Genomic DNA, 17,377 nt, shown 5'->3' with positions numbered 1-17,377 from the left:
TTTCTGTCCGATTTATGAGGCTTTGTGAACTGAAACGACACCATTCCCAGCTGTGCATTTTCAAGATTTAATAGCTTGAATATCTTGACGTCTCAATGTGTTTGAGACTTGCATTTTACATTTGACTGGTAGGCTACTAGAGATGCATTTTTCTCATTTTGTAATTCCCTGGCGAGAGAGAACAGGAATCGATCCTGCAATCATTGGACAGATAAACTGTGCAGAAAGAACACTATCGTCCGGTAGGTGTCGTAAGATTTCCAAAACCTTCGCTAGGCATTTGAGCCAGAGCAAAAAGAAGTGGGCGGCGACGTGTAGCAAAAATTTAACACGACTTGGGCTCATGTCATCCAGAGCAGCGCATGGCTCTACCTTTACGCACCAGTGGATGCTGCGTAGGGCAGGCGCTTAAAGCATCCTAGAAATTGACGGCGGTATAAATCACACCGAGCGAAAATCCGACGCTTTGTGTCCTGCACCAGCGAGTTGTTGGCGATGGACCGCTGGAAAGGCAGAGTGGCCCTGGTGACCGGAGCTTCGGTGGGCATTGGAGCGGCTGTGGCCCGGGCACTCGTCCAACAAGGCATGAGGGTGGTCGGCTGTGCCAGGAATGTCGACAAAATCGAGGTATTTCAATTCTGTCGCTATCATCAGCGATGAAGGAACGCGCGAATCGCCTCTTAGGGATTGCTAAATGCCGCATCTAACAAGCTAACGCACGTAACCCGCTTGCTAACGTTAGCTGTACAACTTCAGCTAAGGTTTGGTGAGTGGGTAGAGGCGAACATTTGTGATTGTTTCGGGGTATTAAACAAATGAATACATTTATTTAAAATAAAATGACCAATATCATATTTTTGGCCATTATATAGGCAGGTGCAATTACCAATATTGTGTTTTTTTGCCATTATATAGGCACACCTTTGTATATCTATCTATCTATCTATCTATCTATCTATCTATCTATCTATCTATCTATCTATCTATCTATCTATCTATCTATCTATCTATCTATCTATCTATCTATCTATCTATCTATCTATCTATCTATCTATCTATCTATCTATCTATCTATCTATCTATCTATCTATCTATCTATCTATCTATCTATCTATCATGATATAATCTAGTCTAGTGTAACGAGGGAGCAGACCCACCCTTAAATGGCATTTGGCACCTCACTGCTTATATGTTCAAGTCTTTGTGAGATCATTTTCCTTTAGGTGACCTTCTGCAGTGAGGTCATAGAGCAGGGGCTAGGCAGCTGAGCAGTGACCACAGGGCTCACAGGTTCACTTTTCCCTGTGGTCCATCAGTACAGGACATGGTGTCTGCAAAGTGTCGGAGAAATCGATCATATCTTCAGGTAGCATCAAATTGCCTCAACGTGCTTTCTGACCTGGTCCCAGGGGACTGCTCGGCCGGGAACTGTTGGAATGTTTTGGGGAAAACAAACAGTTCTTTTCTTAGATTTAAATGAGGCATAGTATCCATGAATGTGATGGTACTGTTAATTGTTAGCATGTCTGCCTCACAAGTTCAGATACAAATCTCTGACTCAAGCCTGCCTTCGTAGAGTTTCCATGTTCTTTTAGTGCTTGTGTTGGTTTTCTCCATTCTGACATCCTTCCATATACCAAAAATATGCATGTTAGGTTTATTCAATCACATTTACTAAATTGAAGGCTGAACAACAAAAAAAAACTCTTTGTTATACACTTATAGTGATAAATATTTTTTTTTTTTTAAAAGAGAAGAGCAACTAATCCAGCATCTCAGTTTTGTTATTGATCTTCAATCTTACACAGCTACATTGAAAATAAATGCTGCTAATGGTGATCTATGCTTGACACTGCAGCTCTGTTTACCTTTTGCTTTTTCAGATAGTTCTTTCGTGTAGTATGGCTTCCGGTCACCCAAAATTCCCCCCCAAACCTCACACATAAACTATTTATCTATGAACAACTACATAGTTAATTTTCCTTGTCTTCTAAAAATGTAAAAATAGGTTGCAAAGCTAAGGAAAGTTTTATTTTTATCAACATCATTCAAGTAATTAATTCAACATTCACAGGTAATCCTGTGATGTAAAAAATGTGACATTTCTGAGGTCCACTTTTTTTTTTTTTTTTTTAGTATTAAAATAAAATACTCAGGTGAGTCATTCAGTTCTTTCTTCAGGGCAGTCATATTTTCTGTTAATAATAGTGTTTGGCTTCATGACACAGACATTCTTGCACACCCCCACTTGACCATAAGGCACTGCACCTTCCTTATCTTGTCAGCCAATAATTAAGCCTCCCTCTGTCTCTAACTGTCTTAGTGCTATCAGTGGTGCGCAACAGGTCAACTACACTTGCTGCCCTTTGATGTGCATTTGCTGTTTGCTTCGACTTACCGGTACTTAATGTTTTAAAATATTTGAATGGATGTCCAGAAGTTGAATAGCAATATTCACAACAGGTGTTTGCATTAATGCATGCTGTAATGCATTAATCATCCATTAAGTTCATTTATTTTTTAGTAGATGTCATCCTGTTGAGATAAAACGGTGTCAGAAGCACATTTTATTTTTCATAACCTAGATGAGGGATGGCCAATTTAAATGATGGAGGGGGCTGCCATATTTTGTTGGGAGCGCCAACAAGGTAGCACACTTCCTAACCAGGTGTATGACAAAAATACCAGTTTAAACAAGAACAAATTATGTGCATATGTGCATAGGATTTTGATTTTCATGACCACTGTGCACTTGGCTGGCTCGTGGCACAGTGGCACATCCGCTTCACAGTTCAGGGACCCGAGTTCAAATCCAGCTGGCTCCAGTCTTCCTGTGTGGAGTTTGCATGTTCTCCCTGAGCCTGTGTGTGTTGTCTCTGAACACGCCTGCTTCCTTCCACACTCTAAAAATATGCATGGCAGGTGTATTGGACATACGAAATTATCCGTGAATGGTTGTTCGTGTCAGTGTGCCCTACGATTGGCTGGCAACCAGTCCATGTTGTCCCTCACCTACTGTTCGAAGCCAGCTGGGATAGTCACAACATACTGCCATTAAATAAATCTTAAACAATCGCTGATTTAAAGGCGCTAAGAAAGCGCTTGTCAATTACAAGTTTCACCTTATACATTTCATGATACGGCAAAAGTCTCGCTTTAGCACTAGCTGCTTTGTGGTGCATTCAAATGCAGTTGGACAGTTCGAATGCAGACAGAAAAAAGTCAGTCACAGTACTGAGTGTCAATAACTGCAAATGTCTGAAATGTGGGCTTTCCACCAATCTAAAAGTGACGTATATCAAGAATGATGGGGATGAAATTAGTTTGATATTTTTGATATTTTGATATTACTAAATCAAATAACTAGGCGTCCGTCTTCCATTCTAGTGGTGATATCAATGAATCAGAATAAAGAATAAACCTGCGTGTTATATATAATTCTTGTCATATTAACCACCAAAAAAACATTAAACTAAGAATAAACAGATTGTGCAAACATATTTTGCCCCTTATTTGTACATCTGTGGGAGCAAGTCTTTTTGTTTGACTCAGTTTTCTTTGTAACGAAAGAGGGCAAACAAGTGCTACATTGACAAAGTGTCTTTTAAAAAGATTAAATGTTGATAGTGTGTGGACGAGGTAAAACAATGTTATTTCACATAGTCTTGCTATATGATACGGTCACGGGTCAGTAGCCACCCCTGCAATTTCCAATTGTAAAAAGTAAATGATTAATTCTTCAGTCTTGCCAAGTTGAGTTGTTGACAAGCAAACATGTCTCCCAACCTAACAACGTGCACATGCCCATACATGAGTGATTTACGCAGTTGACTACTTACCGCCATTCTTACTTTAGTCACATGTCCTCTCCTGTCAATAGTTAACTGCTGCAGCCAGCCATTGCTTCTGTCATGTGTAAAAACAAGGTCACCTCATTTCAAATCGGAAATAACATTCATTTCTTCAGTCTACAAATATCGACCATTATTCAGAAGTTGGCTACATTATAGCCAGAACATGCATAGTTCTCAATAAATTATGGTTAAGGAAAGACGAAAGAACTTAAGAATGATGCAACAGCAATCAATAGCAGCATGGAACGAGTGCTCAGTTGCCGTCTCTTCCATTTGATGGCAGCTTTGTTATTGAAATGTTGTCTACTGTGAGATGTTAGACAAAGCCAGTATTGTACGATCCCTGCTATGTAAACTGGGCTGTAGCTGTGCCAGATCAGTGGGGGATGCAAGTGTCTGTCACGGAGCAATTGTTCTTGACTTCCCTTTGGTGTGTATTTCTTTCGCCAGAAGAAATAAAGACGTTTCTTGTCCTTACAGGATCAGATGGAATATAGATGGTGTGTGTTCAAGTTTTTGTTGCATTTATTTTTGAATTTGAAAAAGAAAATGGAGTTTAGCAGTTGTATGGTTGTAGTACTATTTGTAAGACTTTTAGAGTAAGGTGGGGGGGCGTGTGGTCACCATGGGCTTTATTCAGGAATGGGAGCAATGAGGCTGCGTCCAAGTCGCAGCTACACACTTTCGCATGAACTCTTCTGAAACCAGTTGGAAGACTGTTCTTTGGTATTTTGCTGAAATATAGTTATCTGAGGTGTGAAAATAGCCCACTTGATTGGATCTTAGCACTGCTAGGATCTGCTCATTTAAGGAACCTTCTTGCAGTGTTTGTACATTTTTATTTGCTTAAAAATTCTTTGAAGGGCCTTTATCATGGTATTTTAAGCTTTCCATAGTTAAATGTATGCATATAAATAATGGAATCTTACCTTTGGTGCTTGGGGAATTCAATTTCGGATGAAATATGAGTTGTTGTTTTTTTTTTTTTTTTTTTTTTCGGGTGGCTGGATTTCTAACCAGGAAGTGAAATGTCCCGTTGACTGAAGCCACACCTCTCACCGTGTGGCTGCAACGCCCCCTACATAATGCTGTTCTAAATCTGACCGCCATGGTCAAACAACAATAAAAAAAAGCAATCAGATGCGGAGTGAATGAAGACGTCAACAACAGGTGTTACAAACAAAGCAAAAAACGTGTCAAGAGAGCACACACAATAACACCCGTTCCTCTTATCAAATTTGTCCCCCTTTTGGATAAACACTGCTTATAACAAAAGTTATTCCCTCGGGGGATTTATGTACTACAGCGTTGATTGTATACTTGGCCGACTTGGGGCAAATTATGTTCTCCCCATCTCCGGAATGAAAAGGAAAGTAAAAATTGTGAAAGTCTCCTTGGATAAGGTAGGCGTGTATTTACGCTTGCCATTATCATCGTCATACTTCTTGCATGCCACATTTATCCGCTGGGGTGGGGCCGTTGCTTAGAGTACAGAATAAGCAAGGAATTATATGAAATGCATCAATGAAGAAAAATACCATTTTCACAGTTAAAATCTACCAAAAGTTTAATATCCATGTTATGGGCCCTTTAAGTTTGAACTGTTCATTTTGACCGTTTCAGTTCAGTTTGCTTGAGTTCTTTTGGCTCATAGGCACACACAGCCCTTCATTCTCATTCATTAATGAGGCGAAGCAGTGTACAGAAGCGCTAATACTAGCCGAATCTGCAACACACGTTTTAATATTCTGAACTGTTATATAAATATTTAAATATATTAATTGCTGTTTAAAATACAACATTGACAGCAAATTGTAACCACACCAATTGTAAACTCACTTTTTATGTGGTCACAAACATATAGATGGCTAAGGGAGTTTCTTCACATTAAGAATGAGCGGAACTTACTTTTTCCATCTTATAGTTGAAAAGACAAACATTATTTTACTCATCAGCCAAAGACTTACAATTTCAAAGTTGTCTGTCTATCCTTGCTTAAGGTGCTCACTGAGCTAAAGTCTCATGAAACTACTAATCAAGCATCTCAATTAGCATACCAAAAGACTCCACCTGTGATAAACCTGTAACCATAATATAAGGTTGAAACATGACCCCTGATTATAAGAAGCACCACTCCCAATCCTTACAGTGTTTTAACCAGCATAGCCCATATGCATACAGTATGTTTATAATACCTGCTTATCTGGTGAGATGTGTTGTAAATACCGATATTGCAAACATGTTCCCATGAAAACACACTTATATTAAGAGAACATCTTGAGCCTGAAACTATTGTACACTCTGATGAGATTTTTGATGAATTCAGTCTGTGTTTTATGAAGATTATTGGTAGTTTAATTTTGTTCACAAGGGCTAGTCATCGTTTTTTTTTCTTGTCTAGCTTGTTTTGAAGTGCTATATTTGAATCGTGTATATTACTGTTTAGAATTGGGTGGATAGACTAGTGTATAGTATGTACAGTAGTGAATACATACGAATAACAAAAGGTGTGCGTATACGTGTGTGTGTGTGTGTGTGTGTGTGTGTGTGTGTGTGTGTGTGTGTGTGTGTGTGTGTGTGTGTGTGTAGCCCTGTGAAGCCCTTTGAGACTCCGGTGATTCAGGGCTATACAAATAAAATTTGATTGATTGATTTAGTATACAATATCTATGTGTGGCAGCTAAGGATGCAGCTTACCAAGTATTTTTTTTCTATTAAATATTCTTACAGAAAAAATGATTCAAGTAGAGTACTTTTTCTTCTTTTTTTGCTTAGTGAAAAGTAATTAGAGTTTTCATCTCTAATGACTTCCACAGGAGCAAGCTGTTCCCTTGACATGTTTTACATTTGAGCATAGAGTCCATAAGGACATAATTGAACAAACAATAATTTGTTATGTGTCCTTGAATTAGAAGAAGAAAAGCAACATTTACAACGTTTGAAGTGTCATTTGTCGGTAGTGCCTTTCATCAGTTCTACGCCACTATCTCATGAGGTCAACAGTCTAATGAGGCTGGACAGCCCAGTGACCCCTATAAGTTGCCCCCCTTCCTTGCACCAGCACTGTGCTGTCCTCTCTGTGCTTATCACCTTTCAAGGTTTAAGATTTACAAGCCTTGACACTTCCCGGTCGGGCCTCCTGCTATATTAGGTGGGGGCAATTCATGTTGATTCTTGTCTTCTTCATTCATGTCCAATCTACTCATGCATACTTACATGTTGTCTTTTTCAAGAGTATACCTAAAAACATCACTTACGAAACCGTACACCGAGTACACTTAGTACACTTGCACTAAAAAAAATAAAAAATAACAGTGGTTGCCTTTCCAAGACATCCCCCCATTCTTGTGCTTTCATAAAAATCTCTATCTGTAGTATCACTACTGCATGTATGGGCAATTGCTAGTTCACACAAATATGAAAAAAAAATCCCAAAACAAAAACAACACAGTAGCATCTTTACGACCACAGCACCATCTGCTGAATCTGCCTCATTTGGTCCCATTCCAAAATTGTCATTGTGAAATTGATATTTTAGGATTATCATCCACTCAAAATCAAAAGCTAAGGTACAACAAACAAAAATAATATGCTGATTGCACACTACCTTAGTTTTGAAGGAAAGAAATTAAGAAAAAAAAATGTTGACTGGAAAGTTTTGGCACACTAAATGTTTGTTTTTGTTTGCCTGTATGTTTGTTAGCAAGATACTTACTGGTTATTAGAAAATGACATAATGCATTAGGATTAAACGGACCAGGCTGCATCATTTGCATTCGTTTGAGAGGAGAAATGGTCTCTTTGTACACAAATGTAATTGGAAGGTATCAAAATCATTTTTTCAAAAATGTTGCCTATGTTCTCCAAAAAACTAATCAGCTGCTACTCTTTGTGTGTTTCATGATTGGCTTTAGTGTGATCCTACTAACTAAATTAACTAACTAACTGACTAACTAACAAACAAGCAGACAAATAAACATTGATGATCTTTTTGAGCAATGCTAGAGGTCATTTTGCATGGTTTTGAATGAGACTGTAAAGTTGTATTCACTCATTCAATCCCAAAGACGTATTAAGCGTCTTTACAGAGTACTGACATTTAATACCAGGTAAATTTTTTTACTGATTAAAAAAAAAATATTAGGGTGAATATACATTGAATTGGTTAAGTGTGTGAATGGTTAAACCATAAATTACATATTATTCTATTCCTTTTGTATTTTTTATTCCTATTTCTCCATATTTTGCTATTCAACTTCTACATTTCTTGACTGATTCAAACCATTCCAACTTCATCATGTTCCAAAAATTCACACTTCCCAGTCTGTTATATTTCTCCCTCGTAACTTTCACACTTTTCCCATATTTCAACATTTTTCACTCCAAAAATGCACATTCATTCCCAATGGAGAATTCAAATATGGACATATGTTGTGACCAATAAGTGCATATTCACAGCAGAGAACAAAGGTTAGAGTTTTGCTTATCTGGAAAACATGAACTCTGCAAGGTGGCCAGAGGTTGCTCTTTGTGGGATTCAAAGAGCCTCTACTGTATATAACGGCTACTTAAACTCTCAAAGATCTCATCTTACACACTGAATCATATTGGGACTACATTAGTCGGCATTGGCCCAAAGCCAATGGAGCAGTCCAGCTAATCGGAAAGTCAACCACCGTTATAGACACAACCTCAAAATAATAGCCTGCTAAGGCTACTACATTAAGGAATACAGTAGTTTCACCCTAAATTGCCAAAATCCTTCCATACATGCAACTTACATGACCCATGTGGGTTTCTCTCATCTTGCGCTCGACTACTCTTGCAGCGACTGCAATGTGAATTGAACATGCTGCCCACAAACCATGTGGGTCCTGAAGCGTGGCAATTGTCCCGTTGGATCAGGGATCAAGTCTAACAAAACCTCATGTGAAAGTCACACGTGAACACCAGTCCAAAATTGACATCTTTAGAAAACAAATGGATAAGTACATTTAGGAGCAAGTAGCATCGCAAATGACAAAGTAGGTCTAAGGCGGACGAAACCTCAAACAGACTCACAACAACAACAATAATATCCAACCACCTGAGCTGGATGAGCCATGTGATGCATGCAGGATCACCAGGATGGGTTTCACATCTCAGAATGTCTCTACTATAAACAAAAGAGGCTTTTTTTGTCACATGCTTACCGTGTGAACATATGAATAAAGGCGGCTCTCATAGTTGATCCTACTGCTGACACAAATGTTCCATACTACATCCCCTACCTGATGATTACTGATATTTGTTTGGGGAAATACAACCTTACCTCACTGGTTGCACCTGTCTCATACAATTACAAGTGTCTCTCGTATTTCTCACGTACAGTCTGTTATTGTCGTATACGTACCCTTTCACACTGCAATTAGCACAGCACAATGCGCTTTTGACCAAACCATGTGCTGCTACATATTGCAGATGCTTAGTTTATTTTCAAATACATATTGAAGATGCAGCCTACTTTAGGTCCGGACTAGTATGCAAAAGCTCCTGGCTGTTTCTTATATGTTCACATTGGGCAAGTTGGCATCATCCCTGCATCATACTGCATGGTACCCTGTGGTGTGCGCTTTGCTCCCAACTATTTTCATTTACTTCATATTATGTGACTACTTCAAAGGTGAAGCTTTCAGACCTCCTAAAATGTTCGTGTTGTTCCTTGCTTGGTTTTCCATGAGTTCCTGAGAACATTTACCCGAAAGGAGTGTGTGTGAGGCCGTAATTTAGCAGCAGCTTATCTTCCCATCGTGATTAAACCGTGCCAAGCAAAGTGCTGTAAAACCGTCTTGTTCAACCTTTAGACCTTTTACTTGTAGTGAATGATAATCACTTAACTGTCTACACTACTGCAAAGCCAACAGGCCGCATCTCACCTTTAACCCCATTACAGCATGTTTAGGGAACGCACTAGCATTCGTGGCCTACTGGCTATAACGTTCGCTTGGTCCCCTGCTCCCAAACCTCTTCAAGAAAAAAATGGAGTATTTGCTCTGTATCTAATCCCTTTTTTGTCAAGGGAGGAGGTTTCTTCTGTGCCATTTTAAACCAAATGTAATTTCTTCACTCTCAGTTCAGACACCACCTCACATTATTGATCTGGCTCACCACTTTAAATGAATGTCCTCTACATTAAGATCTCTGCTAATGTTCTTTCCACTTCCTCTGAATGTGTTTTTATCATTCTTTTATAGCATTGATGCCCTTTTAACACCTTTTTTTCCTCATTAATTGATCAAATTTAGGGCTGCTGTTTGAGGTAGTGATCAACTTTGTCCATTTCCTACCAGCAAGATGCAGTGGCACAAATGAAACCAAGATGTCAAAGTGTGATGTTCAATGAACTGCACAATTTGCAGTACATACATATTTAGTGGTTCCATTTTGTGTTTCACCAAGTATAACTGAAGGAAAAACAAAATCCCTTCTCGGAGTGTCGAGCTGGAATTTTGCATTAAAAGAAGAATATACAGCTGTACAACATCATTTCCTTTGCTATTACCGCTGCCTGAGTGGTAATGTTTTTATTTTGAGTGTGTTAGCAGGATTATGTAAATACTAAAGTACTTATCCCATTGGCACGGGACACTTTTGTTTACAATACGGTGTTGGTAGTGGATGAGAGTCTTGAGCGGCCACGTTCGGCACTAAATTTTAATGTTACATTTGCCTTTGCATAGCGTGTGTGTGTGTATATGTGCATTTCCACTGCAGTTTATCTCTAAGACAGCACGCTCCCGTGCCATTACAGTAGGCGTGACTAGTTTGAGGGCCAATCCTTGCTGTGGTTATACAGCTGGTGCCCCAAAGTCACGCATACACACAGAGATTCACAGCCTGAGACTTCCTGGAGTTGGGGCTGGATCAAAGAAAGGGTTGCTCCTCTACAGAGTGCCTCTTTGGACCCATTTAACTCATCTAATTCTCTCACTCTTAAAAGAAAACTGGGCTTGCCTTCTCTATATCTCCCATGGTCTATTTACTTCTTTTTGGCATTCTTGAGCACAGCATCACATTTGGGGGTCCACTTCCTAAAGGGGGCAAAAGTGACTAGGAGCTCACTCTGTCCAGCTGAAATAAGCGTTGTCAGTGTTTTCAAGTTTTCACAGATCTGTTCAGCTAATACCGTCTCTTTGGATAATCCAGGCTAAACAGCTTAGAGACAGCAAGGAAATCTGCACACTCAAGTGCGAGATGAGGTGCTCCATAATCTATATGGTAGAAAAAGTCAAAATTATCTTCCAATCCATCGTTAGTCTTTTTATTATTATTATTGTTATTATGGTGTGCTAAGGGATGCCACCATGAATCTGGTTAGCAATGTCCACATGGGCCAATGAGCTCTGACCTAAATTTATATGGAGCAGGTTAAGCTCAGTCAAATAAAAAGTTACTGACTGAACAATAGATGTAAATCCATGGGTCGTCTTTTGGATGTCAGAGACAGAATGGCAAAGGGGTGGGAAAATTCTGGAATGTTTCTGGTAAATTTCCACGGAAAGCTAAGCTGGAGTATGTTGGAACAAACTTTATTTGGGGGGGGTCACAGGCATACCAAGGGAGGGAGGTGTGTTTTTCATCTAGAAAAAAAATTAATAACACTCTAAACACCCATAAAAATCAGGTTGGTTGTACAAACCCCTCCAAAATATGAGTTGTTTTTGTTCAAGTCCTTTTAAAGATAAACAAACCCAAATTGGGATGTTTAATGAGTCATTTGTTTATGTCAAGTCGTTGGTTTAAAAAAATAAGCCAAAAAGATTTGTTGGTCTCTTTTTGACCCATGTTGGGTTATTTTTCCGCTTACTGTTTTCAGAGTGTGATGGGGACTTGAATTCAGTTAACATTCACTGCCAGCAGAGTAAAACTGCGGAAAAATGAACAACAATAGTCGTCAATAGCAGTGAATGATTTAATTTTTCAGCCCTACTTTAAAACATTTGCATTGTCTATGTTCTAATGTAGTTTCATTTGTGTAATAATGTAATTTTAATATGTGTTTTTTTTTTTAGAAACTGGCAGCAGAATGTGAGAGTGCAGGATACAGCGGCACACTCATCCCGTACAAGTGTGACCTGTCCAACGAGGAGGAGATCCTTTCTATGTTTTCAGCCATCAAGACGCTTCACAAGGGCGTGGACGTGTGCATCAACAACGCCGGGCTGGCCCACAATGAGCCCTTGCTCAGTGGGAAAACAGAGGGCTGGAGGAATATGATCGACGTGGGTGATACGCACCATACATATGCATAAACACATTATTGCTCCTCACAGAAAATCCTCCTTTTGGTTCTGAGGAGCAGCCCTGGCATGGTAGAGTGTAGAGGCCCACCAATGAAAGCCAGCGCTTTTTCTCATTATAGACCAGAGATGTCCAAACCTTTTCCATCGAGGGTCACATAAAGAAAACTTGAAAACTCAAATGTACTTGAATTTCCCAAGCACACCAAAATCAGCTCAATTGTATCTTCTTTAAATATTAGTGTATTTCCTTAATGTGACACTGTGTAAGATTTAGACCATTTTTCATTAAAAATGAATAAATTCAATGATTATAAATGTAAAAAACTAATAAATATGTTCTTACCAACCAACTTTATGTTTTAAATATAATCGTAGATTAGTTATCATTCAATTATATTACATGGGGGGGTGGCGCTCCTCCGGAGGTCGTCATGTCTGCTATAGCTACGGACAGCAGGAGGAGTGTATTTTTCACACTCCTGGGCCACGAATGGGCCTCAGACCGTAGTTTGGCCACCACTGTTAAAGCCCCTGCCATTTAGATTCATTGAGCACTTGACCACAAAGGACCCCGTGCTCTAAAGTTTCCAGGGTCCAGCATTGGTAACGCTCATCCATCTGTTGTCATGGCAGCCCAAATGACCACATAGTGCCAATGTATTATTTTTAGCCCATGTTTAATCTGCATGCTGACCCGATTTGGTCACCTTGCCCAATCTCACTTCACTGTGGAATTTAACCTTGCGTCCATCAGCGTCTGTACGGGAGCAGCTTAAAAGCAGGGCGGAAAGAGAAGGTTTTGATGGGCCAACATGGAAAACCAGCACACAGGAGGCAACAAAACCAAAAGCTTATTTACGGGCCATTTTAAATACTCGTCAATGACAAAACTATTGGGTTGTTAGCACTTCAACTATTGCTAAGTGTTTCCTTAATGACAGTTCAAAAGTGCTAAACTATCAATGTACTCAAAATTAACAAACCTTTTTTGCTGAATCGTGATGTTATTCTAATGCACTAAATATTTTTATCGTCTTCCCCTGCAACTTGAGGAGACATACAGCTGTTCTTATTTTGGTTTGTCCAGTTTTTTAAATTGTTTCCACGCACACCTGCAATGTGCTTACGGACGAGTCATTCATGTTTGGTGTATTGAATGAGTATATCTAAAGATCTTTGAAATTTCCTACTGCGTGAGTAGTCATTGAATGCGCATCGAGTCAACTGGGAAAGTACAGTGCTCGCTTTGTTTTAGTTTGCAATGATCTTCTATTTTTCCACTACAGCCCATCACTCCTGTATGACATTTTTGTGTTGTGGTAGAATGTCGAGAGCGCACTAGTTAAACAACTCACGTCACTTGTGAGGCAAAACTGCAAACTCGTTGACATGTGCGCTTTACTTGTACCTATAGTGAAACATTAGCTCGATGTATTGCTAACTAAGAGAATTTTAAGTTATTAATAATACTAGTGGTGCACACAATAGAAGTTGGATGAATGGAATATTATCCAAGAAGTGTTTGTAAGATGAATAATAATTGTTCAGTGGAATTCAATTGTCGAGTTCAACCCCTGATTGGTTTATCATTGATTAAGATGTGTCTTGAGAGGTAACATTCATTTAAATGAAGTGACGTCGCACAAACTAGATTTTCTTTTCAATTTTATTTGGTGTATTTTTTTGCACACTATTATGAACTCCCTTTCATTCGCTGCAGGTGAATGTCCTTGCATTGTCCATCTGCACCCGAGAAGCTTACAAATCAATGAAGGAGAGGAATGTGGATGACGGTCACATCATCAATATTAATAGGTAAGTTCGCTTTTGCATATTTGCTATGATGCCAGCAATATATATGGTGTATTTGTGTAGTGCAAAATCATAAAAAAAATGGTTAACGTGTCTGATTGAATATTTGTTGGCATTCTGAACTTGTTTCGCTTCTTGTTACAGTATGGCCGGGCATCGAATGATCTCAAGCGCTGACAAGCATTTCTACAGCGCCACCAAATATGCAGTGACCGCACTGACTGAGGGAATAAGGCAAGAACTGAGGGAAGCAAACACCCACATCAGAGCCACCGTGAGTGTGAAATGCTTGTCCCGTGAAATATGGCTTGCAAGTTGGTGTCCTTTTTACCACCTGATGCCTTTTTGTCTGTGTTCGTTTTACACAACTTTACACTACATATCTTCACTATTTTAGGAATTAAATAGCCGTGTGTGAAATTACTTCTTTTACAAAGAACATCATTGTAATTTTGATTGACACTCAATATATTCATAAACCACATTGTGGTTTTAATCAGTGGTGTTGCATTGTACTGTTGTCAAAGACTGGATTTACATACAGTTATTCTGTACATAAATTATATGGCTCATTACAAAAAAATAAAAATAAAACTCAGGCTGTCACTTGAAAGTAGCTTTGGATATCAGCCCTGCATCACTGGTAATGTTGCAGAGAAACTCTGCAGTTTATGTGAATTAGCAGGGCGAAGGTGACATGACAATTGAAGTAAAGAGGTTCAGAAAGAAAGCTAAAGAGGGGGGACCAAACATTCTCTCTATCTCTCTCTCTTTTTAAAAGTAAATTAATAATAACTACTATTTCTATGTTTACACTCCTGTGATGTGATTGGTCAGTGATTTTAGTCCCATACCCTTGGAGACTACCTTTGATTGGTGTCAACTTGCAGCATATTTTGTCATTGCAGCTGTTTTGATATTAAATGTTTTTTTTGGTTTTTTTTTTGTTTTTTTTGCATTGGTTTTCTGATTTAAGTCATTTTGTTTTTGGGATTGCTGCTTTTTTTTCCCCGTTTGTTTTAATCAGTATTTTTTGCACTAGTTTTGCATTAAGTTGGCTTCCATCTCATTTATTTTGGCTGCATTTTTGGATTTACATTTTTTGTTGCAGGTTTTTTTTTTCTTTATTTCCCTGTTTGTAGCATTCTGGCGGTTGCTGCGTGTTTCCTTTCAATCAGCCATCGTACAAACTGGATAAAACTTACTTGGTTATTTAATTTCAAACTTGAGTGAGCAAGTATTCTATAGACCTCACTAGTTGGATACATACTTATACTTGACCCCTTTTAAAAATCAAAGCAATTAAAAAAAATACTATAAGTGCACAGCCTGGATAGAAAGAAAACCAATCATTTTCTTATTTCTTTTCCGCTTCTTGTGTAGTGTATATCTCCTGGGATAGTGGAGACTGAATTTGCCTTTCGTCACCATAACAATGATCCAGAGAAAGCAGCCGCTGTGTATGAGAGTATTAAAGTAAGCACACAAAAAAAACCTCTCCTTTACAGTTGCGAGAGTTGTACTAGTACTTAAACTTTTTTTTTTCTAATGTACAGTGTTTAAAAGCAGAAGACATAGCAAATGTGGTCACATTTGTTCTCAGCGCCCCTCCACATGTCCAGGTGATTACTTTTCTTGTATTTTTTGTTTTGTTTTATAATACACATTTTCGCTGGTGGCTGGTGTGTTGATGCGGTTTCATTCTGCCCAAAGATTGGAGATGTTCAGATGAGGCCAGTTGAGCAGGTGTCCTAGCAGTGGAACGGGAGCAAGACGCTGGAGGAGGAGGAGCCCACAAGTCAGCAGCCATGGTGACTCATTAGCGACCTCTGCTGAGCGCAGGTGGGAGTTGGGTGGGGTAAAAAAAAAATCCGCTTGAGTGGTTGGATGTGGGGGAGCGCAAGGAGTCATGGAGGGCTGGAGGTCAGACGAATGGAGGAAATGAAGGATGTGGAAGCCACAGTGAAAATACTACTGAATGCACCGCCAGTTGTTTGTAAACTGAGCCGACTCCAAAGTACAACTATGCTGTGATGTGTGGTCATCTTCATGACCGTAACTTTGTAGGGAGACTATACGACTGACTGCACATTTTCCACCCCGTTTTTTGGTCATATTACATATCTATTTGAAATGAAGTGGTAATTGTTTGTTTATATTAATTCTTTCATATATATATATATATATATATATATATATATATATATATATAAAATTATTCGACCTCCTGATTGATCCAGATCTGCTGTCATTGGAAAAAAATAACTATAGAAAGTACTGTTTTCACTTTATTTAACTATTTAACATTCAATTCATTTAACTTACAATATGGACATTCACTTGAGTTTTCTTTGTTTGTTTGTTTTTTACGTATCTGTCCACTTTTAACTCTCCAATGTGCAGAGTCAAAAACAAAAAAATATATACAGTACATACTAACTCCATATTTTTTGTGCATGTGCAAATGCTGCAATCCGACTTCAACCGTATTTAATAATAATAATATAAGCACGAATACCTTAGTAGGCTTTCATTTTTAAGTAGTTTCAGTGTGTTGCGGCATCATGGCGGACATTACTAGTACTTCTACTGCACAAACTGTTGCTCCCGAGTCCCGATATAAACAGCACAATGTTGTTCTAAATTCATGCTCAGTCACCAATTTGGGGTGCTTAGAAACAATTTATATCACGCTAACATCGTATCGTATGCCGACTGTTGCCATTGTGTAGTGGTGGCTACAACGTTTAGCGCAGCAACTTGCAAAAATTAGCCACTAGCTAGCGGTGCTCGAGTGCCCCATTTAGACTGGAGAAAGCGGTCGGATTACTTTTCTTTACTGTTAATGCAGCAGCATTTGAAGAATGAGGCTGTCACAAAAAAGACTCTGATTTGTTTAAACTTGCACATTAGAGTGTTAATTATTTTGCGGTCTGTTTGATAAAATGGAAACATTTTGAAAAGGTGGGGAAATTATGTTAGGCATTATTATTTACCTTTCGGGTAAGTGTTCAAATTTTGCAAAAATCTCATCTCATTCTCTTGGGCTCAATCTCTTAAGACATTTGGTCTCATGGGATTTCTTTCTTGTCCCTTCCCTAATATATACACTTACAGTACTGTATGCCATTTGATTGGGGTATTATTAAATACATATCTGTTGCCTGCCTATATGTAAACTAGACGGTCAATGCTTATATTGTATAAGACTTTAGACTCATTGTACTCTACGTGTAAAGTGTAAAAGACACCAATTATATGTGAAGTATAAGTTTTTATTACACTTTACATGACTTAAAAGCAGCATGACCTGTGTACCTGATAATAATGAGACTTATTTTAATCAGCAACATTGCATTTGACCTAATAAATGAATTGCCCACACTGAATTTGTCCACTTTGGTTTATTTCTCATTCTTGAAGTGATGT

General features: G+C 38.7%; 1 protein-coding gene across 1 annotated transcript; it reads left to right on the top strand.

Annotated features, from left to right (window-relative positions):
* The first annotated feature begins 280 nt into the window (after positions 1-280).
* Positions 281-17,337, top strand: dhrs11a (dehydrogenase/reductase 11a). Its single transcript, XM_088441113.1, has 7 exons — positions 281-627; positions 11,906-12,115; positions 13,857-13,951; positions 14,093-14,222; positions 15,332-15,424; positions 15,505-15,570; positions 15,662-17,337. Exons 1-7 carry the CDS (start codon positions 496-498, stop codon positions 15,701-15,703), a joined length of 768 nt encoding a protein of 255 aa, XP_088297239.1. The 5' UTR covers positions 281-495; the 3' UTR covers positions 15,704-17,337.
* Positions 17,338-17,377: the final 40 nt, after the last annotated feature.

The sequence above is a fragment of the Hippichthys cyanospilos genome, chromosome 18 (assembly GCF_059441005.1).
Source record: "Hippichthys cyanospilos isolate Australia breed blue-spotted pipefish chromosome 18, RoL_Hcya_1.0, whole genome shotgun sequence".
Lineage (NCBI taxonomy): Eukaryota > Metazoa > Chordata > Actinopteri > Syngnathiformes > Syngnathidae > Hippichthys > Hippichthys cyanospilos.
The sequence above is the reverse complement of the archived record's forward strand: the minus strand, read 5'-3'. Positions and strand labels throughout refer to the sequence as shown.